Source organism: Primulina huaijiensis, chromosome 9, assembly GCF_012295235.1.
Source record: "Primulina huaijiensis isolate GDHJ02 chromosome 9, ASM1229523v2, whole genome shotgun sequence".
Lineage (NCBI taxonomy): Eukaryota > Viridiplantae > Streptophyta > Magnoliopsida > Lamiales > Gesneriaceae > Primulina > Primulina huaijiensis.
In genome coordinates this window covers 19,964,815-19,989,984 of record NC_133314.1, presented here as the reverse complement: position 1 = coordinate 19,989,984, position 25,170 = coordinate 19,964,815, and the positions used below count along the sequence as shown (strand labels likewise).

Here is a 25,170-nt window from a genome sequence, read left to right as displayed (position 1 = left end):
TTGTGACACGAATATCTTATTTAGATTATCTATTAAAAAATATTGCTTTTTATGCTAAAAATATTACTATCGATAGGGTTCACCCGTCCATGAGACGGTCTCACATGAGATCTACTTAAAATTTTAATATAAAATTCAACATAATATATTTTATTTAATCGAATTAATCCTATTTGAAAAATTATTTCATTAAATCCGATTGACTATTTGTAAAATATTAAACAATTTGATCGTAAACATTTAATATAATTATATTTCAAATATTTATTTGAATTTGAAAAAATATTTAATAATAAATACATATTTATAAATCCCATAAATTTTGTTTTTTAAAGGGAAAAATAAAAATTGAATTATATACAAAAAAATAATAGTTTAAGATCGATTTCTTTTTTATGCTTAATTAAATTAGTGAAGGTAATTTAGGAAGAAAAAAATAGATCTAGATGGATTTTGGCTATGAACATCAAATCGAATGGGTAATTTAGTTAAAAAAATAAAAAATTTCGAGTTTTAAAATTTATTTAAATATAAAAAGTTTAGGTAGTGGATTTTTTCGGTAAATTTACAATTTCACCCAATTAAAAAACAATACCCTTATAAAATATTTAATGCATCAATTAAATTTGCTTTTACAAATCAATTAATATTTCGGCTGCCGAGTTTTTGTAATCAAGATATTTTTTTAAGGAAAGATATGAATAAATAGATTTTTTTAGTTGGGATTCGAACTCAAATTCAAGATATTGGTGTCAGCTGAACTATAAGTCATCGATAATCATTATAGAAGTGTTCTTTATTTTATCGATTCAACTCGGAGCCTGTTGAATTCTCCTTTGTATCTTTGTTTTAGCTGTTCTAATTCTAACCTTGATGAGGAAGGATTTGAGATGCAGATTTTGCTAGCATGGTTGTGGACGTCCGAGCTCAATGGAGAGGTCAAATTTGGTTAATTATTACTTGTTTGCTTAATTGTAATTTTTCACTCGGCTTGGTGAAGAACAAATTGCAAATTTTAAACTATACAAATCGGATATATTTTCACTGTTTTTTGCCTTACAGCAAAATAAATTCACAAGTTGTCATTATTATTAGTCTCGATGAAATCGTTCTAGTTGAATAATATCATTTTCATACTGAAACATCATTTTACATCAAAAGGAAGAAAAGAAGTGCAAGTAAATCCAGGATTGCACATTCCGTATCTGCTATATATATTTATTCACATATATGGTGAGGGAATGTACCATCTGGTTATTACATTAGAGGTATATATATATCTACACCAGGGGACATGTTAAAGGAGTGGTTTCTATTTGGCGATGTCTTTCTAGCCGGGTTACACATGCTTCCAACTTGATGTCTTCGGGCTTGAGTTTTCGTCGACTTTAAACATTCACGTGGTTTCCATTTAGCTATAATAGAATGAGTACACAAGAATTGCTTTACCAGCAATGCTGAAGCCACAACTTTCAGAATCCAGTGGCTGAGAGCTGCTCTTGGATTTGTGGTACACCCAACTCGTGTGATAATTTGTCACACAACTGCATAAATGAAGGTGGGTGTTAGAAATTATATACAAGCAACAAAGGACTGTTTAAGAAATGTTACCTGTTTATACACTACAGGATCACCGCATGCTTTTCGCAACTCAACAACGTACAAGGATGGACTTATCTCAAAAACCTGAAGAAGTAGCAAAATTTACCGTGATTTTCGAGCTAAGAAAAATCAAGGTTCAAAACCAGCATCTCATGTCCCATGAACTTACTTCTGCAGCAACTGAGAGACTCCCAGATGCATTCTGACATTTGCGATCCATCATGACTTTCAACTGTACTTATTCAAAATTTGCACATAAGTCAATTAGAAAAACATGTCGCATTTGCCCTGAATGCAGGTCTTTATGACTGAACTAAAATTTTGTGACATGTTAGATGCATTTTCCCCTAAATTTACTTTATTTTTTAAACTAAGTATAATCATTATTAGTCGGTCCAGGTTATAAAACAAACTACTGGGTAAAAGATTGATCCCATGTGACACAGCGGATAGGAATCAGTATATAAAAATTAACCTTTCCGTTTTTCTTTTGGACATGAAATCCCATTTGTATGACTGTATCTTCTATCCTGTCCAACAGTTCTTTTGGAGAATGATTTGATGTAAATCTGATCTTCCTCTCAGAGACATCCTGAAAATAAATAGTTCACAAATTTTAGTATTGATATCGCTAACTTGTTCCAAAAGATATATACATGTGTTATCATCACTCTTACCTCTTTTTCAAAGAATCCCGAAAGATCTAGGCAAGAGGACATTCCGATTAGCTTAAATGCATTGATTAGTGCTGGTGAATGATGATCTTTTCCTGCATCTGAATGCTAAACAGCAGATTGATAATGCATTAGTTTCAGCATGGAATAAAATTAACAGAAAATAGATTCAACAATAAAGGATTTAGTTCTCACTGCCTCATTTGAAGATGATACGTCATCATCTGTGCAAGCATTTTCGTTTTCTTCTTCCGTGGGATCTAAAGGGGTGTAGTCTTGTTTGAACCAGTCATTTTCTTTGATCTCATCCCTGGTTATCCGTGTACGAGGGTTGGGATCTAGAATCCTCTTTATTAGGTTTCTGACCCCAAGAGATAACCATATTGGTATATGAGCGTCCCCCTTCATAATCTGATACACAATTCAGAACATTAAACTCCAAAAGATGGAGTAAGGATTTTAAAATTCTATCATCGTGCCTAAGAAGATTTTTAGGGATCAGGCACCGAACCTTCTGATAAAGAACTGCGAGATTTCGATCATCAAAGGGAAGGTATCCTGTCAGAATCACGTATAAGATGACGCCACATGACCACGTATCCGAGGCCGCACCATCATATCCTCTATTTGAGAGAATCTCAGGGGCAACATAGTTTGGACTTCCACAAGTTGTATGCAATAAGCCATCATTCTGAATAGGTATATTTCGTTGGAAAAATATAGTTAAGCGAATAAGAAGAAGATGGTATTGAAAATAGCATAATTTAAAGAGTATCTAGATTCGTGGGCTACCCTGAAATGTTGAGGCAACGCACTGAGGCCGAAATCTGTTATCTTAATGTTTCCATTTGCATCAATCAACACATTTTCTAGCTGCATTAATTTATGCAAACAACACCCATTAGACCATCGATAGTTGTACTGGTGGTGAAGGAAGGTTGCATTGATATCAGCGTCGCGTGAATTCTACGATCATTTAGTCATAGTCATTACATCACTCACCTTGAGATCTCTGTGAAAAACGCCTTTGTTGTGACAGTAACTAACGCCATCAATTAACTGCTGGAAGAGCTTCCTGCCTTGAGCTTCCCGGAGTTTCCCTTTGGATGCCTATATACCATGAAAAATGATAAACTGTAATTATAATAATGTATGGTAATGTGAAATTCGTTGATAGTTATTGACCGTTGCACTTGCATCTAAGGTTTTGAAAGGGAGGAAAAGGCAATAATTTCAAGATTCTTACGAGAAAAAGAAGCGTAATCTAAAAACATTTTCATACGCATGGATAATTCTAAAGAGGACAAAAGTGTACACCAAAAATTATACAATTGNAAAGGAGACTTACAATTCTATCATATATATCCACGCCTGCATCATGGAAAGGAGACTTACAATTCTATCAAATAATTCACCACCATTCACGTACTCCAGGACCATGTATATCTTGGTCTTGCTCGCTAAGACCTGTTCCCATATTCATTCAAGTAGATGTTAGCACCAGTTGTCCATAACTTAAAAACATTAAAAAAACATGCAGCGCACTTGGGAGACCGAGAAAGCAAGAAACCCACAATTTTCTGATGACGTATATCAAGACCCACAATTTATCGTCACAATTACTGTTGTTACATGGTATATTCTCAAGATTGTTGACACTCTTTATTGTTACCAACTTGCCATGGGTGTGTGTCTGTGTGAACCCACACAGGAAAAAAGAAGAAAAGAAACAAAAACAAAAAAACATGTGTGTGAAATTTATTGGCCGAGTCACATTCATACACCACAAGAAGACGTCTATGATGGGGCCCAAATGCGGATGATCATCGTTATCTATTGTCGCTTTTACACTTTTGTGTGTCCACAAAAAAAATCCTCCTAATCTTGCTTCCACTGTTCTAAAAAACATTGTTTAGACGTGGTTTTAAAAAAAAACGATATCTTTGAACGTTGTTAAAAAAATGGATCGTCGTCGCCTAATATAACATATAATTTCTTTATTTTTAGTTTTTTTTAAAAAAATTAATCGACATATTTTCAATCCATTTGTATTAAATAACGAAGATAAATATGTCATTAATTTTGATCTTGCATATGATATAAATATATTATTGAAAAATATAAAGATAAAAAAAATTAGATATTTAGTTTTTAAAAAAGTAGACGAAAGTCCACTTTCTACTTTTTAGAATTCTTAGATGTCTCAAACAAAAGAGTCTTTTCACTATTTATTCCGTATGTTGTCTCTCCCGTAAAAGCGCAAACAAAGAAAAATTGGCAATTATTAAAAAAAAACATCAACATTTCCGAGACTAAAAATCATAGACTAGATAACAAATGCATCTATGAACTTAATCGATTTGAACTAGAAACCTTATCCAGCAATTGATTAATTGTTGTTAACAAACCGTGAAAGCCCCGATTGGATGTTTCTCACCAAAAACACAAAGCAAAAATGATTAAACAACGAAAGATTAGTCTGGTCATGATTAGATTTGTCGTTCAAAAAATGGCGAGGTAGCTTTAATTCCTATACAAGTAAGTGTGAGGCACCACACACATACCTCATATAATCTGACAACATTTGGATGTTTGAGAAGCTTCAAAGTGCCAATTTCCCTCTTAATCTGCACTCCTCCAATCGAAATAAATATGTCAGAAAGAAGGAAAGAAAAAGAAGAAGAAAACAATAATTCACCAAAATTACTACTACGAGTCTAAAACACCCCAATCGATTGAATCACAACACGGAGGAACAGAAAAAAAAAAGGTAAAAATCCAAACACGGACGCAAAACCGTCGACCAGCAAAGTTTCTCAACAATCGATCGATTGATCAGCTAGAGTACCTGCTGGGTGAGCTTGTGGTCGAGAATCGTGTTCTTCTCCAAGATCTTGATGGCGAAGGGGCGGTCGGAGTCGGTATGCCTGGCGAATTTGACCTTCCCGAAATTCCCTTCTCCTAGTGTCCTCCCGAACTCGTATTTCCCCAACCGCATCCCATTCTTCTTATTCCTCTTGCAGATCGGCTCCTCGTCCGATCCTCGCAATTCTTCGTCATTTCCCGCTTGCAGAAGCACCATTTCCGGCGATCAACCGTTGAGTTTGCTTGCTCTTGTACGTTAGCAACACTGAATATTTAATAATACGATAGTTTTGTGTAGCTATATATAGATATTTATTGGATTGGGTAGTAAAAATTCAGGCAGCCTCCTCTCACTGGTTTCTGAAATAAAAATTGTACGGCTATTTAATGATTATTTTAATATACAACGTCACTTTAATTATCACGTTTCGATCGTTATAACGAAAAGTAATAATTATTGTATCTCAATAATTTTTTTTATAATAATTGTCATATGTATAATCAATATCAATTTAACCCGTGATGCAAAACATAGGTTTAAATGTTGGTGATAATAGTTCAACTCAAATTTTTGTAAATAACATAATAGTTCAAACGTTATGTTTCAGTTGTTATATCTAACAAAGACGGATATTGTGTTATGATAAAAGAAATAGTCTATTTAATTAATAGATAGGTAGATTGTTTTTTTTAAAAAAAATAGAGCAAATAATACAAAATATCAAGTAATAAAAAGTGAAATGTAGTAGAATAAGATTTATTTTATCGTGTGTGTGTCTTAAAATTTTCGTTTTATGCAATTTTTTTTAGGGGCATATTGGTACTTTCGTAATTTGCTTGTTTTTCACGTGTGTAATAATAATTAAAAAGGGGGGGAGTCGCCAGAAAGAGTGAAAAAAGAAAAAAAGAAATTAATCTTATCCTATGATTTTTTATCTTTTGTGAATAATATTTGTTTCACGTTTCGAAAGCTATCGTGGAATATTTTACTCTATAAAATTATTTAGATTAAAAAAATACACGTGGCATCTTTCTAGATGATTGCAGAAGCAAAAAGAGATTCTTGTTTTTTCTATCGTCTCTCCCACGTAATCTTTTACGTGCTTATATAATTCGTTGTTTTTTTTTAAAAAAAAAAACTCTTTGGATTTTAAATATTTTTTTTTTCAATTGATTTGATTAGTTGTGAATTTTTTGACATAAATATTATAGATAACTTGTACCTTTTTTTATGATCAACATTTAAACTCAAAAATCTAAAATCCTTAAATAGCTACCACAGTTATTACTCCCCTAATATTATCCATATATTATTTTTTTTAAAGTTTATCCCCTAATATTATCTATATATTATTTTTAAATATATATATATATAGATAAACTTTTTATTTTTTAAAAAAATCATATTCAAATGTAAAAGTAACACATAAATTTAATCATTTATTGTATGATATTCTTGACTCATATTTAAAAATCAAGACTCAATTGTAACAATCTCCTCACAAACTAAAGAATTTTTATCCATTAGTCCAAAAATATCTAAAACAAAAATTAACATACCAAGTAATTGTTTCATTAAACCACTACATAATTTTCCCGGAGCTTTATTTCACATCAATTGATATTAGACTTTTCAAAGCGGGCAACGGAATGGGCACGTCCGCAGTCTGGCAAAACTATCGTTTGATTGAGTCAGAAAATTATCAATCCGACTAGTCTATTTTGCCGACTTTTCCATCAATTTTTAGTTATATTTAACAAATTGGGCCGACTAGTCCGCAACTTGCTACAGTCCACCATTTAGTATGGTATGTTTAACTCATTTTGACAACTCTAATTAATATACTTCTAGTTAAATAATGTTTAGTAATTATATTCAATCACTGATAATATTTTTAATAAATATAAAAATCATAAATAACTAATATTTTATGAAGAAAAAATTTTTTGACATCAATAAGTAATCGCAATAAATGATTTCCTTCTGATGATAAGACAAACCCTTCTTGATCACAACAATATGTTCATATTGAAGGAAAGAAAACGATGAAATAATAACTTTTTATCTGTATAATTTTATTTGAATTATAAATAGATTTGTCTATAATTTTTTTCATTTGGATGAATTAGTTAACAATTTAATTTAATTTAATCTTTATAAATGAGATTAGCCCTTAAATGATTAAGTCAACTTTCATATAAACTTCGACCCAATAATATTATATTTAAATTGTAAACTCCAACTCAATGTGTTAATAACATCATAATATATTTTTTAAAAAATAAAAATTATTATTATTATTAATATAATCAATTCGGGATAAGAATTCCATCGGGTGAATACTGTATTCCCGATTTCTTTCTCGGTAATGCCAATATTGACCGGGACAAAAATCCCGACAACTTGGGTCGAAAAAAACACAGGCCGAGATATTTTTGGGACGGGATTTGAGATGAATCGGGATTTCTAGAGAAATTATGTCATATTAAACAGTTGTCATATACATTTACTCTTTAATATGACATAATTTTACTCTATATTATATATATATAAATATAATATTATCGATTTTGTAGAATTGTGGCACAATATATATTTTTTTTTTTATCATAATCTCCCGTCTAATTATACAAAAGGGATGGATTATCCGGACGAAACAATCATCTCTACAGTCCATAAATATTGTATGCATCAATTATTTGCGTGTCTGCTTTCCGATCAATCAACAAAAGTATTATTGCAAACTAAAATTTGGACTGTAGAAGTTGAATGGGACTAGTTAAAGGTTCCCTGGATGAAAGGAATGGGAGAAGAATGGCCGATACGCCGAGTGCCTTGTATGATTGAAGTGTTCTAATCATAGGCGGACCCCAACAAAAAAGTGCTAGACGGATTAATGGTAAAACGATTCTGTCCAGACGACCATTAGGTTAGAAGGATCGAAAGGGGGTTAACGTGCCAGCCCCCGTGGCTCACCCCAATAACCCTAACGTTCTAACCGCCGGAGCGGATCCCACCGAAGAACGGATAAAGGGAATGGACCCCAATCACTCTTAGAAAAGTGAGATAAAGAAAGCAACTTACTCTGAGCGTCAAGGGGCGGGTGGCTAGATTGAAGCCACCAGGCCTTTTTATTTTTATTTTAAAAAAAAAGAATTGTATTTATAAAATTAATATGTAAAAATAAAATAAAATTTGTTTTTCGGAGAACGAGATATATTGATTTTAATCAATTCGGTTTATAATATTTTAGAACAATTAAAAAAATTACAAAAATAAAACCATTCAGTTTGAAAAGCAGAGAACGAAAGATGGATCTGCAAATCGGACTTATGGACATATATGTTTTCTAATTTGTTTATTTTTTTTTATCTAAAAACCAAGGTTTCTTAGTATAGTTTTCCTTGCTACATGTTACCTCTAATTTATTAATTAAATAAATCAATAGTTTTGTAACTGAAATTTAGTATTTGATTTGGTGTGAACATTGTTTTGTTTTCATTTCTTTTGGAAACCATTAACGAGCAACTCTGTTTGCATGTTTTTCTTAAATTATATATCTTTGATTTGACAAAAACTTGTGTGAGACGGTCTCACTGGTCGTATTTTGTGAGATGGATCACTTATTTGGGTCATCCATGAAAAAATATTACTTTTTATGCTAAGAGTATTGATTTTTGTGGTGAAGATCGGTAGAGTTGACCCATATCTGTTTGTGAATATCGGTAGAGTTGACCCGTCTCACAGATAAAAATTCGTGAGACCGTCTTACAAGAGACATACTCCTTTTTTGATTTAGTTAACAAAACTATTTATCTTTGTTTTGGTTTCAATTGACTCGTGTCTTATGTATGCTCATTATTAGCTTTAGTTAGATGAGGAGTACTGGCAGCAATCGTGGCAAATTTTGCTGTGTTGTTTCAATTTGTCAATTCCAATCGTCTACGTTTGCAATCCCTAGCTCAAAGAAGTCGGGGATAGCATCCCCGGGCCTTCGCTGTTATATCATCGAATTTCGAAGTTGCGAAAATATTTGCAAGTACAAGTGTTTACACCTATATAATATTAGGTGGATTCTCTTTGATTTTTTTTTTTAAAAAAAGGCCCCTGTTTTATTGCAAATGACATAGATATATCCATTCTGCTAACACCTCTATGCGACATATGTAAAGTGTTTAGTATTATATTCAAGAAGAGACTTAAAATGCGAGGTCAAATAAAATGTCGACTTCTCTTAACTGAAAATTATCGGACAGACATTTTTTAAAGAAATTATTATCATCTCAAGTTGAATTGACCAATACCCAAAATGACAACAGCAGCAACAACAACGAACGACGCTCTGACTCCTTCAAGTGGTGGGGGGAAACGAAAGTGAAACGATGAAAAAACTAGTTCACAAAATATTTAAAATATCCGAACAAAACTAAAAGAAGAGCTTTCTTGAAACTAACTGCAAAATCTGTAGATCATATATCTATGGAGTCGTTGATCACGATGATACACGAGTAAGCTAGCTAGAAGAAATTATGTGAAGACAGATATCAAAACTAATCAATCAATCAACTGCTTCCTATGGGTTCACGTTCCGGTTCCGGTTCATTGTCGCTCGTCGGCCCCTCAATCAAAAGTGGAGTTTCTGGTTCTTCCACCCCTTTCGCCTTGCTGTAGTTCAAACAAACAAACAAACAAACAAAATCAAATCACGAGAAGAAGCGCAGGACATTCTTGATTTTGTACTTCACTGGAAATAAACTGTTTCTTTTCTTTTCCCTTCACATTTTGAAATATTCACTGAAATGATTTAACAAATCGTATGACTATTCAGTTTTTCTCCGATTTTGAACTACATGCATGAACATGAAAACTAAAACAAAAACAAAAACCATGCGACGTGTACATTACACTGGAGCTATGATTCCAGGGGTACTACTACTATATGGACAAAAAGTCAGGCAGTTGAGGCAGCGTAATTTTCAGTAAAGGAAACATGAAATATGATTGTGATGCATGAAACAGAAGTGATAGTGTCATTGTCATCATTCAATTATGAGTCAACTGCGTCGTGGAACATGAGTCGGCTGAGATATCAATGTCTTTGGATCTTAAGTTCCCAACTGTTAATTGCTTAGAGAACCTAAGTGTGAAAGAAAGAGGTAGAAAATATAAAAACTTACTTGCATGTTTTCTTATTGTGGCCTAGGCCCTTGCATTTACTACACTGGAGCTGGCGCTTAATGATATCCACAGAGTCCGCAAATTTCATCTTCGGTCGGCCTGGAGGGCGCTTAGTAGGCGGAGGAGTTACAATAGTTGCTTCTACCAGCACTTCACTTTGCTCTTGTTTCTCCACATTTGGTATGGGGTTGATCGACTCCAAATAAGTCAAACGGTAGCTGTCTGACGTGAAGTATCTAGAGCAATAATCATTGAGACTCCTGCCAAGGCATTCAAGAACAGCAATAGCATGACAACAAGGCAATCCTGTGAGTTGCCAACCTTTGCAACTACAGTCCCAGTGATCAATATCAACAATGTCAACAGATTCACCACGGACCTCAAATACGCTCCCATGTGAGAGTAACACTTGAAGTGACCTTGATTTTGCCGCCTCATTCTGAAGCCTGTCCTCCATAAAAGGTGTCAATCTTGTGACCCACTGGCTCGATTCAAGCCTTCGCCTATAAATCAGTTCCATGATCTTGCCACGCAATACATCAATCATCTGAGTAATTGGCAACTCATCCACCTCAGACACCCAACTGTAAAACTGTTGGCCGAAGTTGGATGTCATGTGATTGTATCTCGCCCCACCAAAAAATGCATTAGCCCAGTGATCTGGCTCACTACTGATGACCCAATTATAAGCCTCATCTGAGATGGCCTTTATGTTTTTTACACAACTTTCAAACACCTCGTGTTTTGGTGCATATGCAGCGGCATAGAAATCTTGAACCATGAGCCGCCTGGCATCATGTGAAAATTGTCCTTTCAGATCTTTATTAAGTTTCTCAGCAAGACAGCGCAGACAATAACCATGGTAGCATTCCTTGCCAAAAATGTCGAGCAAAGACGCTCTTATGCCTTTCTGGAAATCGGAAACAAAAGTAATTTGCTCAGATGTTGAGAGAGCAGATTTTAACTGTGACAGAAACCAGTGCCAGTTATTTTCGGTTTCTTCGTCAACCACAGCAAAGGCTACGGGGAAAAAATCATCATTTCCATCTGCGGCAGTAGCTGCTAATAAAGTTCCTTGGTATTTTGAGTAAAGAAGAGTGCTATCAAGAAAAATAAGAGGGCGGCACTCATGAAAGCCAGATATTGAGGCGTGAAACGAGACAAAAAGTTGGCGGAAGCTTGAATCTTCTTTCGTACTCAATGTGGCAAGACTACCGGGATTAGTCTCCATTATCTTCTCACAAAAAAGTGGTAACTGAGAATACGCCTCTCTGTATGAACCCTGAAGCTGCTCTCGTGCAATCTCCTTGGCTCGCCAAGCTTGCGTATAATTCAACTGAATGCCATAATCACGCTTGATGTCACTGGCTATGTCTTTCGGCTTGTAATTTGGAGAAACTTTCAATTTTTCCTTAATGATGCTTCCTATCCATCCCCTAGTCGCCCTATAACCCGCTTTTACAGTAGCCCCTTCACAAGTGTGCTCTGGATTCATTTTCTTTATGCATATTAGTTGAGTGGTAGCCAATCTAGATGCATATATACGCCATGGACAGCCTTCTGTTTTGCACTTGGCAGTAACACGATGACTGTCGTTTTTCTTATATTTGTAGGTGAATCCATGGGCAATCGAGTACTTATGCAGAGCTTCACGGAACTCAGCAAACGTATTAAATCTTTGGTCCACACCAGTGATAATATTCTCCCACTGAGTCGCTGCTCTACGATGCTTATCTTCATGGCCATAAGGATAAACATCAAGTGTTGTAGTTTCGATAGGTTCATCTAAGACAATCGCATCATCAGTTTGCATAAGGTCCACAGGTACATCAATAGGAAATTCTGACTCAGAAGCAATCGTCCTGCTAGACCTGTATAATTAAGAAAATCAAACATTCCAGTTGGAACATACTAAAGTGACATCAACAAAGTTCCGATAATAAATCGGCACACATGCAAGTACAATTCTGTGGGCAGGCAGGGGGAACAATTGATATTCAACATGATACAAATGCAAGAAGAAAAGTACCTACTGGCAGGCATATTGGACACATTTCGGGCAGCAGCAAATACGAAAACCTCAACTTGGTCAGATTCCTTAAAGAAGTTAACCATGCGGTGAAGGTCCTTATCCTTAGATATACTAATGAGGGTCTTCCTGTTCCCAGGGAGAAAATACTTGATGGCCATGCCATCCACACTGCATTGAAATGTTTCAGAAAGTTCATGTTTGAAATCTTTCAATTGGGTGTGCTGATCCAGGTCCAAAGCATAAGCTTCCCCGCCCGCATAATATAAGGACCCATCATCCTTATTGCTCACAAATTCCCCTCCAGATTGACATATGGCTATAATCTTCTTCGTTGTACCCATCACAATTCACATAACCTGTATCAATAACTATTGGAAAAATCACATTAAAATTTAACAAACGGGAACAAAATCAAGCGAAGAGACGACGAGGTTTTCCTGAAAAAAAAGCCCTAACAAAACAATAATGCACGAACTTTCAGCAGCCAACAGCACAAAATCAGGAACTGTGTCGTTAAAAAATCGAAACCATGACAATCCACAGTCAATATTAAATCTTTATACGATTTAAAAGAACAACTCGACCTAAAAAAACAAAAGCAAAATCACTATTCGCGCAAATTCGATGGCACAATTCCGTAAGTATTAAAATTCACTGAGAAAAAAGTAGTGATTCAAACCAAAAAAATGCAAAGACTTTACCGAAATTGAGCTTGACTTTGTCGGGGCTCCTGGGTAGATGGAGGGAGAAAAGAGGAGACCTCCTCGGCAGTCGGCAAGGACCTGGGAATTTTTCCTGATACCAAGTCAAATCTCAACCGTTGGTTAATGCCAAGCTATCCCGCATCTATGGAAGTTACGGGGTACACGTGTGCACAAGTATTTTGGGGAGAGATTAAAATTGTCTTGTACTCGATTCGTTCTCGGAAAATATTTTATTTAAATTAAAACATGTTTGATTTTTTTCAAGTTCGGGAATTTTAATGTTTGATCATTATAATTGTGTAATAAATAAATATATTTGAGGTATTGGGTCTTTATTTTTATGTAGCTCACAAATATATTTGATTATTTTAAGCTGAACTCGAGCTATGGTTAAAAGATAATTCAAGTCAAAAATATTAAAATTTTCCGTTCGAGTTAGTTATCATATTGAATTCGAGCTCGAATATATCTAATTCGATTCGATCATGAACACCCCTAGACTAGATATATGGTCCCAATGTTGGGACGCTAGTACTACCATACCAATAATATGTAACATTTATCTGCAACTGCAAACAATTTTGTTGAACATCTCACCGAGTTTTTTTTTTACATTTACACAAGTAAATTAGTTCGTGATAACATTGTACCTCAATGTTAGTCCCTTACACATTTGAGTAAAAATGATAGAAATATAATAATAAATCTTATTATGATCAAAATTAAGATCGTTAATATCTTGAATTCAACATTTTGTATTTAATGGTTATTTTGTAAAATAAATTTTTTTAAGTTATAAATAAGTTTTTTATTTTATCAAAGCTATATGTCAAACAATCCAGTCTCCTAGGTTTTGTTTGGGAGTTGTGATTTGAAAGGAAAATAAGAGAAATTAAATTTAAAATTGGTTGTTTGGGAGACTTTAATGAAAGAAAAATTTGTTACGGATAGAAGAAAATTTTGCTTCGGATGGAAAATATAAGGAAATTAAAAATTTTCTTTTCTTTTCTCCTTCGCTCTTTTCTCTCCCAACTTCCAAACTAATCCCCGAGCTTCTCTATTTTAAGTACAAGCTATTTTAAAAAATAATAAGTGGAAGCTATTTTATAAGAGTATTATAAAATATAAATTTTATTTTGAATATTTAAGATGAACTGTTTTATTTTTTTAAAAAAATTATTAAGGTGTTTGAATAAAATAAAATAAACAAATTCCAAGTTATTATTATATTTGACATCATAGTATCTTTTTTTTTAATTTCACAATTATTAGAAATAACATGATATTATAAAAAAATAATACGAATATCTGTTTGCACACACGTTTTAAAAAAAATTCTATCAAGCTTCTTAAAATTATAAACGTAAACTTATAACTTCCTTGATATTTTACGGGATAGGATTTTTACGTGATTACTTTTTGGAGAGTATAAATATAATAAAGTTTAATGAGACATTTTGGTCTTTTATAAATGTAATATTTTTTTTATTCGCAGGAGAAGATTGATTAATAAGGAGTTGCTAAAAAAATATTGATAAGAGATAATTTTATTTCTCTTAAATAAATAACAAATGTGATGTAGTGAAATAAAATTGTCATTTGAACTATGAAAATTCAAGTGGATGTTGATGTGGGACTGTAAAATCTGGATCTGCAGATGTCGTTTTTGCAAACCTTAAGACTAAAATAGTGAATCATCACAAACAGAGTGTCGTAACACCGAGAATACCCCGATGAAAATCCTTGTGTACTCAAATCATCGATACCAAAGCCAAAGTAAATAAAAGATGTTTTTAAGAGCTAAAAATGAGAACTTATCTTCAAAATGAAAGCTTGCACTATTTATAGGCATTATGATGACTTTGTGGGCTTGGTTTAGATTATCATAATTCAAAAATAAGAGACTCACTTTTGATTAAGTAAATATTTATGACCCATCAAAATGGATATATGGGATTTAGAGACCAAATAGAGAGCAACATATGAAAAAAATTATGGATTTAATTAACATAGTATTTTGATGTGAAATTAATTACACTAATTAACAGCATTTTTGATTTAAGGTTGTATTTACATTAATACATTTGATTTGGAGGACATATGTGATTCGGGATGAATTTGGATTTTTGATTTACGTATTTCAAATGACAACTACTTTTTACATTTTTATAATGTTACAACTGATTTGATTGTTTATTTTTTTTCAAAAATATAAAACTTGCATTGATTAATTTTCTCATCTACCTAGATCAACGCGTTTATTTAATATCTTCTGGATCTTTAATTGATATAAAAACTTATTTTGACTTTCTAAAGAGTGTAGTTGGATCTATATTGGTTGTAGTGTAACATTGGCAAGTGACACGTCCATTGAATTTTAACTGTTAAAAAAAAATAATCAGAAACTCATTTAGTAACGTCAAAAATTGGATCTGATAACAAGTGAAAGCATTCTGTTTAACACAACTATAAGGATTGTACGTGTACCAAATAAGTTTTGTCTCAGATGTAACACATTGTAACAACATGCAGCGTAATAATATAACATATAAATAAAAAAAAAAAGTAACACAAAGATATTTATGCTCAAGTAAGCACATTTGTGTGATGTCACATGACAAAATAATCATTAGAAAACAATCAAGTTTACAAAATCAATACTATCGAAAGAAAGAAAAATTATCTTCTTTAACAAGTCAAAGAAGTAAATTACATTATAAAATATCAATAACAGAAATAACCATAACACAATAATGTAAATATGTGTGGACGAAATTCGGAGTGACAAAATGTACATGTGTTGTCTTCAGATATCTCTAACACGTCACAATAACACAGTGAAACAATGATGTCAATGATTTCTATTTTTTCAATTTTAATCATATTCATCGGAGTGCTGACATCGACGAAAATTGTTAACGTGGTGTCGGTCATAGCCAACTTATATGATGTAGCTTCAGTATTCCGACAAAAAATGACTAAAAATAAAAAAATACAAATTAGTGGATTAATATCTCGAATCGACTAACAACAAGATCAAAAATGAAAATCGCTCAAAATAATGAAAAAATTGTAAATTCTACTTACATGTAATAAATATTTAAATGTTTGTATCACACATCAATGAATATCAATTTAAAATAAATTTATTACCCACTACACGTTTTTTTCTATTTGTTGAAATCATTAGTTTATTTCAAGTGATGGGCTTTTTAATTTGAGCGAGTAGTTTCGGAGAAGAAAAATTAATAAATCTCAAACTTCATAAATAGAATAGATTTGATTTTAAAATTTTTATATTTATGTATTTTATTTATAGTTGAAATCCAAATACGACCCGCCCAAAATTCTCCCAAAAGCCCAATAAATTTAGGCATTTGAAAATTTAACTCTGTTCACCTCCAATCGGCCCATTTATCATTTCGATTACAAACAAAACCACTTGATTTAATTTATTTTTATTGAACTCAAAATTTAGTACTAACTAAAATTTGTCCTCAACTTTCAAATGATATTTAATTTTTGATAAACAACTCATCTTATAATCCATCATAGAAATAAAATACTATCCCACTGCACTTTTGGAGTATAGGTATTATATTTCATCTCCGCCCTTCATTAGTGTGGCTAAGTGTTAACAACAAGAGAAAGATTTGCAGATTACTGTATTAAACTCTAAACGAACCTTCATGTCCCACATCCAAATGTAGTCTATAATGGTCGATCTGATGGGTTGCGTGTGTGTATATATATATATATATATATATAGCAAAAACTTGTGTGAGACGGTCTCACGGATCGTATTTTGTGAGACGGATCTGTTATTTGAGTCATCAATGAAAAAATATTACTTTAATGCTAAGAGTATTACTTTTTATTGTGAATATCGGTAGGATTGACCCGTCTCACAACTATACATCAATTTATATAATTGTTCATTGAACAATTTGAGTGGATGGGGTTCAATTTAGAAATCCTCATTTTAAGCCATTAATTAAAATCTTGGACTTGCTTAAAATTATTTGGTGGAACTAATGGTGCAAACTTGCCATCATAAGAGCTAGAGAGTTTGTTAAAATCACCATCGTTTTACGATTCCGCTAATATTTTATCATTTTCGATCATCATTTACGGCTGATCCAACGACTTATAACCGTTGTTTATATTACAATCGATGCAACTTAAGTGCGTTTATCAACTCTATGTAGTGTAATGACGGAATTAGGGGTCTTTTTATAATAAAAATATGACAAAGTTTAGGTAGAAAACATGGTGGGGACATCGGATTTAAGCATGAGAATATGGGGAATTAATAAGTTAATTTAGGTCCGTGGACGTTTCGATTGGTGGATAGGGAACCCCGCCGTTGTGATTATCAAGGAAAAAAGTCGTTAATTAATATATTATTCTCCATAATACAACAAGCTAAGAACAAGTCATCAAAGAATCCAACGAGCCATGTTTGCTTGTGGGAATACAACCTTTTTTCTCCCTTGAGATACTCTTAATAAATATTATGTTGGGTATAATAATTGTACATATTAAATCGAAATATGGTGTTTGAGCTGATGTAGAGTTTAAAATATTTGAGTTGCAACGTTACTCCCAACTATGAATTGTGATAAAATGGCAAGCGCTTGCTCAGTCTTACTATTGGTATCAGATGAAAAGTCACGAGTTTAATTCTTATTGATTGCAAGGAGTGTAGTTATTAGAAAAGAGATTGTAGAGTGTAATAATTGCCTCTGTTAGATAGAGCAATCGAAACGTTGTGCTTGAATTCTTGTACAGTTTAAAAGATTTGATTTGCATAATTACCATCAAATATAGCTTTTGACCTAGTGGTAAGCGTTTGATACTAACATAATATGTCCAAAGTTATGAAACAGATAAATTATAAACGTCGAAATTGCACCCTTTTTTTTGTCGTGCATATTTGTTTATTTACTATTTTGATGTTTTATGTAATCAAATTTGAGTTTTAGTAATGTATTTTGCGGTTTTTCACAATTTCAATCTTATGACTTTATAAGTTAGGTTGGTTGAAAACTCTTTATAATATTTTTAAAATTTTTAGAGAAAAAAATGTTTGAAAGAATAAGTTTATTTATTTGGGGCTTTTGATATCATTTCAAATTTTCAGCTCAAAGGTCAAATATTAATTCTTAGATTATCAACGTAGATGTCAAATTTTATATAAAAAAAAAAACCCACATAATCTAATAATATTGAAACGTAGCGGTCTTTATTTCTAAAATTAACTCTTCAATGTTAGAAAAGTCCATGTTAATTAAATTTGTTTATCCTTTGACATCAGTTTTTGTGATACAAAATAATTGTTTAAAGGCCTATTATTTTGACTTGAATCTCGTCAAAAATAAAGAGGTTAGTTAAGAAAACAAAATAAAACAAAGACGGAAAAAGAATAAGTTTAAATTTCTAATACATTTTCATACATAAAGTTCACGTAAAAAAAAAGGGGAAGTTGGTGAAAAATCCACAATCAAAATATTTTTTTGGGTTCACTCCCTACCCACAAAATTATGGTACTATGTCATACAAATTGTAGTACACTTCATGTGGAAATGTGGTACTAAAAAAGTATCCAGGGACTGAACATAAAAAAAAAAACGACGGCTGAAGACTGAAGGTCAATTTCCCGTAAAAAAAACATGAACCTCACATTTTAAAATAAATATGACCAGTCGAATACACACTAGAGAAAATATCCAAATAGTAAGTTGAACTCAACCGTTTACAATATCAAGATCTTGAGAACGTTAAAATTTGATAAAGCTAATGTTTCTATACTCATAAATCATTGATTTGAACCAAATTTAGAGCAAATCTTTCTCCCCAGCCACAAAGCAAAATGGGAGGAGAGCATTGTAACAAGTTGGCCATAGGACCACTTGCTTGCATGTTAGTCCCACGAATGACTCCACAAAATTTGTCCTAAAGTATGAGAAATTTTGCACCCCAAACAAACAATATATATTTTTAATTATAAAGTTGAAATGAGTAATTAAGAAGAAGAGAGAATATATTAATATTTAAATGAATGTGATTATAGATTGATGGTGATTAATGATTTTGAAAGATTGATTCCATGGCATGAAGAGACTGAGGACCAGATTGGGTTTAGATTTATGTGCTCTCTGCAAAACAAAATTAAATATTTACATTTTTTCTTTAAATTAGGAATTAAGAGAAATATTAAAAAAAAATTTGTGTGTGTATTTGCAAACTCGTATAAATCTGTAATAGTTAATATTTTCAGGTCAACAACATCAGATGTCCCATTTTCATCATACAAAAAACCGTAACATTAAAAAAAATTGTAGTTTTTGAGTTGTTATACAGTTTAAAATATTTCAGTTACACCATTATCACCAGTTATATCTTTTAGTAATGGAGTAGGTCTATTATGAGACGGTCTCACGAATCTTTATCTGTGAGACGAGTTAACTCTACCGATATTCACAATAAAAAATAATACTCTTAGCATAAAAAGTAATATTTTTTCATAGATGACCCAAATAACAGATATGTCTCACAAAATACGACCCGTGAGTTCTCAAACAAGTTTTTGCATTTGTTTAATGTAACAAACGTTCGATCCTACAAAAGTTGTTGAAACCTGAAAGCTGGTCAGGAGATGCTATAAAATATAGACTTTGAAAAGATTATTTGATTATAAGGCATTTATTTTTTCCACATATAAATTATATTATAAAAATCGAAATAAGTAAAGAAATTTATTTATTTTTTGGTTTTTGACCTAATGTGTTAAGAATTTTTTAATTGTGGACAAACAAAAATAAAATAAAAAAGGACCCCATCCGCCGCGAATATATACATAACCTAAAATAAGTCACACTGTCCCTTCGTTATCCCTTTGTGTCATAGTTCATAAATTAAAATTGACGTGTACTGTCACTGTGTGTGCTCTTTTTATTCGATGATCAAGGGAAATAATATATTTCATTTTATTCATAGTCAAATATTATTTTAGAATTAATAAATAAACTACAAATAAATTAAATAGTGGTATGAAAAGAAACTTTTTAATATTATCCCACTAAATTTAAACCCCAAATCATGATGAGTTGAACTAATTTTACGATTACGTGCACATTTATTTGAAAGCAAAAACTTGTGTGAGACGGTCTCACAGGTCGTATTTTGTGAGACGAATCTCTCATTTAAGTCATCCATTAAAAAGTATTACTTTTTATTGTGAATATCTATAGGGTTGACCCGTTTCACAGATAAATATTCGTGAGACCGTCTCACAAGAGACCTACTCTTATTTGAATAACGTTTAGGTATCACTCATCTATTAGATATACAATTTTTATATATTTCATCACATCTAATAGGTGAATTACATTTCGAACGTGCTCACATAAATATGCAAAATAGGTGTGCAACATATCAAAACTATATTATATATTGACATCATATAACATTTTTTTGTACAACATACTGTACTACTTTATATGTAAACATAGCTTTAAGTTAAAAAAACAAAAAAAAAAAACCCAAAATAAAGCCACCAAACAATATTACTTCATCTTCTTTAACTTAATCACATTAGGGATATATAAATATTGATCCCATATTTTTTGACTAACTTTTTGTTAAAGAGTAGATCTCTTGTGAGACGGTCTCACAAATCTTTATCTGTGAGAGGGGTCAACCCTACCGATATTCACAATAAAAAGTAATACTCTTAGCATAAAAAGTAATTTTTTTTCATGGATGACCTAAATAAGATATCCGTCTCACAAAATACACCCGTGAAATCGTCTCACACAAGTTTTTGCATTTGTTAAATAATACGAAAATATTGCATTTGCCACATAATCATAACTAAAGTTAAAAATATGATCGACTAGCTAGAATATTGCTTATAGCCAAACATGGGATGAATTTATAAATTACACTAATCAGTTTTTTATATTTATTTATGAATTGTGTGTCGTGGGAATGTACCATCCGACACCAATGATTTTTTACAAAAGTTGAACAGTATTTGTTATTTTTTATTTTTGAGGAAAAGTTGAAAAAATTGATTTTTTTATACTTGTCAAAATAACAAAATATCTGTTTGAACCAATTCTTTAATTCATTTCCCATTTTAGAACTTTATGTGTATCTTTCGAGAGAATCTACGTTTCACACCTACCATGTACACGTACACCCACCTATTGAATATAATGAAACATATAAAAATTGTACATCGAATAGATGAGTATCAAATAATCGTTGCTCACATAAGCGTAAACGGTAAATGTGCAAAATATCAAAACGCACAGTAATGTGAGTATCGATAAGGTGTCATTCACTTATTAGATGTTATGAAATATATAAAAATTGCACATTTAATAGGTGAATGTCACCTCATTGTGCTTACATAAGTGTGCACGATAGATGTGAAACATATCAAAACTGTATATATCATGTCATTTACTGCACTAAAATTTAAATTTTTAAGAAAAAAATTATGTTAGCAATTTTGATCATGTATATTTTATTCTTTGCGATTTTGATTTGTCTATGTAATCAAATTTTAGTCTTGTTATTGTATTTTTTATTTTTGATAATTTTAATCATTTTTCATTAGAAATGCTGACGTGAGATCCACACATGTAAGTAACACATCGTTACCAGATAGAAAAAATGGCTAAAATTCTCACAAGAAATTATAGATAAAAGACTAAGATTGAAATTTGATAACATAGGAAACCAAAATCACAAAAAAGATGAACATACATATGAAAAATACAAATTTTCAATTACTGAATAAAGACTTGAGTCATATTGTTGACAAAAGTTTCAACAAATTAATGACTAAATCTATTATTATCTATAATACCAGATCCTTATACACTAACCATATGAAATCATGTTGTAATTTTGGATTTGCATAAAACAACCTCCATTTTATCAAACTAACTATATGATTTTACTATATCACAATGATATTTTTATTTACATTTTATTTTATCTCATATCGTTTAAATTTCAAAAAATTATAACTTCAATTTAAAACTAAAAGTTGCTTGGTTGCTTATTTTGTTTTTACGGAAGACACATATCGCATGTATCACAATCCGCTAATAATAATAAAGAATCCTATTATTCTTTATACATTATTTATACATCATTATACAATTACACGAATGGATAATATTAAAGAAGCACAACGTAACCTCATGTAATTTAACCCCATTACGGGGTATTATTACAGCTAAAGCTAATGTAATAATATTTTACTCTCATCTTTGAATATGCTCGTCACTCATGTTTTTATATATACTTTATATATGATTATAGACGATGTACATTTATATGAACATCAGATGAGATAATATTCATTTATTAGATGTAAAAATCGTCAACTTAGTTTATATATGAGTTTGAGCATCAGCTGAAGTGATGATTTGTACATAATCTGTTGGGTGCAATAATTGTCCCCATTTGGTAGAGCGATCGAACTGTGATGTTTGAGCTGCTGTGCAGTTTAAAAGATTTGAATTGCACTATTACCACCAGCTATAGCTTTTGGTAAAGTGATATGCACTCGGTCCTACAATTGGTATCAGACAAGGTCACAGGTTCGATTCACATTGATTACAAAGAATGCAATTATTGGGAGGGAGATTGTTGGGTGCAATAATTGTTCTTGTTTGATAGAGCGATCGAACCGTGGTGCTTGAGCTACTGTGCGGTTTAAAAGATTTGAGTTGCACCATTACCATCAACTATAGCTTTTGGTAAAGCGGTAAGTCGGTCCTACATAATCCAATATATATATATATATATATATATTCTCTCCATGTCTCTCTACGGTCTTTACACTCCATCCTCAACCTTTTCTCTCCCTACTCGATTCTTCTTGTTTTCTATTCGCCCTAGGTTTAAATTCTTGTGCTTTAATTTATTTATAAAATATCAATTCAGATCATTTTTATACTGTTTCTTCTTTGCTGAAAATTATTATTTTTCCTTGTTTCCTGTTCTATCTTAATTTTCTTGTAGTATATGGCTGGTTTGGACTTAGGTTCAGCTTCTCACTTTGTTTCTCAGCTCCAGAGACCTGAGGTCCATCTTCAAAGATCTGAGGCTGATGAATCGAATCGGAACAGGTTTTCGAATGAAAATACTGATGATTCCCATCAGGCTTTCGATTTAGTCACCTCAAATAATAACTCCGGTGATGCGGTGGAGCGTAGGACGAGAGGCCGTCCGGCGGGATCCAAGAACAAACCTAAACCACCGGTGATCATAACCCGGGAAAGTGCAAACACGCTACGGGCACACATACTCGAGGTCAACAGCGGCTGGGACGTGTTCGATGTCGTGGCTACCTATGCGCGGAAGCGGCAGCGAGGGATCTGTATCTTGAGCGGGACGGGTACGGTCACCAACGTCAGTTTGAGGCAGCCCTCCGCGGCAGGCGGCGTCGTAAATCTACAAGGCCGATTCGAGATTTTGTCATTGACTGGGTCGTTCCTGCCGCCGCCTGCGCCGCCGGGAGCGACCAGCTTGACTATATATTTGGCTGGCGGGCAAGGACAGGTAGTCGGAGGAAATGTTGTCGGCGCTTTGATCGCCTCAGGGCCCATTACCATCATTGCAGCATCTTTTACTAACGTGGCTTATGAAAGGCTCCCATTAGAGGAAGAAGAAGCAGAACTCCAGATGCATACGCCGCCATCGGCGTCTGATCCTCTAGGCGGCGGAGGAGGGAATGGTGGTGGAAGTGGAGGAGTGGGTGGGAATCAGTTTCCTGATCCATCATCAATGGGGCTTCCTTTCTTCAATCTGCCACTCAACATGACTAATGGGCAGCTCCCAATGGACAGCGGTGCATGGACCGGAAACTCCGGTGGCGGTGGACGGCCATCGTACTAGAGCACGTTACAAGTTTAGAGAATGAAGTATCAGTAAGAATTCTCTAAAACTTCTTCAATTCTCTTGTACATTTAAATTTTTATTACTATATTGTTTGTGCTAATTATCAAGAATTAGACTTTAATTGAATTTTCTTGCCTGTGATGAACAAAATTATCATCTTTTCTCGAACTTTTGATGAAATTTAACACTTCGTGCGCACATTTCTTTAATGCAACTTGCATGTTATGTAATTTTGAGATACATACATAGTTTCTCTCTTACCAAAATCTTTGATAAATTTCCTAAATTTACTTAGAATAAACTTGATAGATAAACACAAGATATCATTAATTAATTTTGCTGGCACAACACAAGAAAGATCGATCTGTGGATGAATCAAGTAATTTAAAATAATTAACAAAAGACCAAATTCTTCTGTCTCAGTTTTAGGAGAGACCATGGACTTCCACAATGAAACGTAGATTAATGCAAAATCCGAATATAATACAAGTGAATTTACATGATTTAATGATAATAAACAAATCAAATAGTGTGTAAAAAAAGTAAAAGGGAAGAAAAATTCTGCTATGACCAATGGTAATGTCAAGAACAAAGAAAATTCTTCTTTTTTTATTTTTGGTGCAAAAAGAAAAAAAAAAACAACTTGCCTTGATTGACAGATTAAGAAAAATCGTTCATCTCTAGCTAGGAATTTACAATCGGTATATAATTCTTCATGAGTTGAACTAAATGCGTAGAAAAAAAACATAGAATATACGATTAGATCAGCTGGACAGAACATCAAATACTTTATGCTTAATTATAATTTTTATTGTAAGAGGAGATTAAGCTATAATCCCATGCCAAATCAAATATATGCATTCCTTACATAATACTCTGATATTTAAATTAAAATTACCAGATATATTTATAATAGGTTTGAATGAACTCAATTCTGGTCTCGAACTTCTTTTATGAATCGTTCAGTTGTATATATATTTCATATATATAATATATCATATGTATAATAGAGAGATTGATATTAAAATACAACATTCTTTATATGTATATATATATATGTTCCTATAGACTTTAAATAGCCATAGATGTATGTTTTCTATTGTTTTTTTCCCTTCTCAAACCGCTCTACTTATATTTAGGATTTTAATGTATGTATACGCATATATCGTTCAGCAGTTCAACGGTGCT

The 25,170-nt window shown here is 32.5% G+C and overlaps 3 protein-coding genes across 6 annotated transcripts; 1 reads left to right on the top strand and 2 right to left on the bottom strand.

Moving 5' to 3' along the window:
• Positions 1–1,070: 1,070 nt before the first annotated feature.
• LOC140985304 (CBL-interacting serine/threonine-protein kinase 1-like) lies at positions 1,071–5,466 on the bottom strand. The gene is made up of 12 exons (XM_073453120.1): positions 5,125–5,466; positions 4,841–4,903; positions 3,672–3,743; positions 3,279–3,386; positions 3,069–3,149; positions 2,788–2,967; positions 2,472–2,687; positions 2,280–2,384; positions 2,078–2,194; positions 1,772–1,834; positions 1,612–1,686; positions 1,071–1,544 (listed from the first exon to the last, which is right to left on the bottom strand). The coding sequence occupies exons 1-12, from the start codon at positions 5,356–5,358 to the stop codon at positions 1,473–1,475; spliced, it is 1,386 nt and encodes a 461-aa protein (XP_073309221.1). The 5' UTR covers positions 5,359–5,466; the 3' UTR covers positions 1,071–1,472.
• Positions 5,467–9,520: 4,054 nt separating this feature from the next.
• Positions 9,521–13,205, bottom strand: LOC140984702 (uncharacterized). Of its 4 annotated transcripts, none has more exons than XM_073452252.1 (4): positions 13,054–13,205; positions 12,350–12,720; positions 10,320–12,191; positions 9,521–9,807 (listed from the first exon to the last, which is right to left on the bottom strand). In XM_073452252.1, exons 2-4 carry the CDS (start codon positions 12,691–12,693, stop codon positions 9,705–9,707), a joined length of 2,319 nt encoding a protein of 772 aa, XP_073308353.1. In that variant the 5' UTR covers positions 12,694–12,720; positions 13,054–13,205; the 3' UTR covers positions 9,521–9,704. The 4 variants fall into 4 exon arrangements, with proteins under 4 accessions (XP_073308353.1, XP_073308355.1, XP_073308357.1 ...); XM_073452254.1 differs by having other exon boundaries at positions 12,350–12,708; positions 13,054–13,160; XM_073452256.1 differs by lacking the exon at positions 13,054–13,205 and having other exon boundaries at positions 12,354–12,509.
• Positions 13,206–22,910: 9,705 nt separating this feature from the next.
• Positions 22,911–24,169, top strand: LOC140984984 (AT-hook motif nuclear-localized protein 23-like). The gene is made up of 2 exons (XM_073452697.1): positions 22,911–22,980; positions 23,104–24,169. Exon 2 carries the CDS (start codon positions 23,107–23,109, stop codon positions 23,977–23,979), a length of 873 nt encoding a protein of 290 aa, XP_073308798.1. The 5' UTR covers positions 22,911–22,980; positions 23,104–23,106; the 3' UTR covers positions 23,980–24,169.
• Positions 24,170–25,170: the final 1,001 nt, after the last annotated feature.

What these genes read in the sequence shown, in the direction of transcription:
- LOC140985304 (XM_073453120.1), bottom strand. Translation starts at nt 5,358, where the DNA reads ATGGTGCTTCTGCAAGCGGGAAATGACGAAGAATTGCGAGGATCGGAC. An exon ending in TCGCAGTTCTTTATCAGAAG is followed by an intron (nt 2,688 to 2,787) that starts GTTCGGTGCCTG and finishes ATTGTGTATCAG; the next exon opens with ATTATGAAGGGGGACGCTCA. An exon ending in TATCATCTTCAAATGAGGCA is followed by an intron (nt 2,385 to 2,471) that starts GTGAGAACTAAA and finishes TCTGCTGTTTAG; the next exon opens with CATTCAGATGCAGGAAAAGA.
- LOC140984702 (XM_073452252.1), bottom strand. Translation starts at nt 12,693, where the DNA reads ATGGGTACAACGAAGAAGATTATAGCCATATGTCAATCTGGAGGGGAA. An exon ending in TCCAATATGCCTGCCAGTAG is followed by an intron (nt 12,192 to 12,349) that starts GTACTTTTCTTC and finishes TTAATTATACAG; the next exon opens with GTCTAGCAGGACGATTGCTT. An exon ending in CACAATAAGAAAACATGCAA is followed by an intron (nt 9,808 to 10,319) that starts GTAAGTTTTTAT and finishes TTTGAACTACAG; the next exon opens with CAAGGCGAAAGGGGTGGAAG.
- LOC140984984 (XM_073452697.1), top strand. Translation starts at nt 23,107, where the DNA reads ATGGCTGGTTTGGACTTAGGTTCAGCTTCTCACTTTGTTTCTCAGCTC.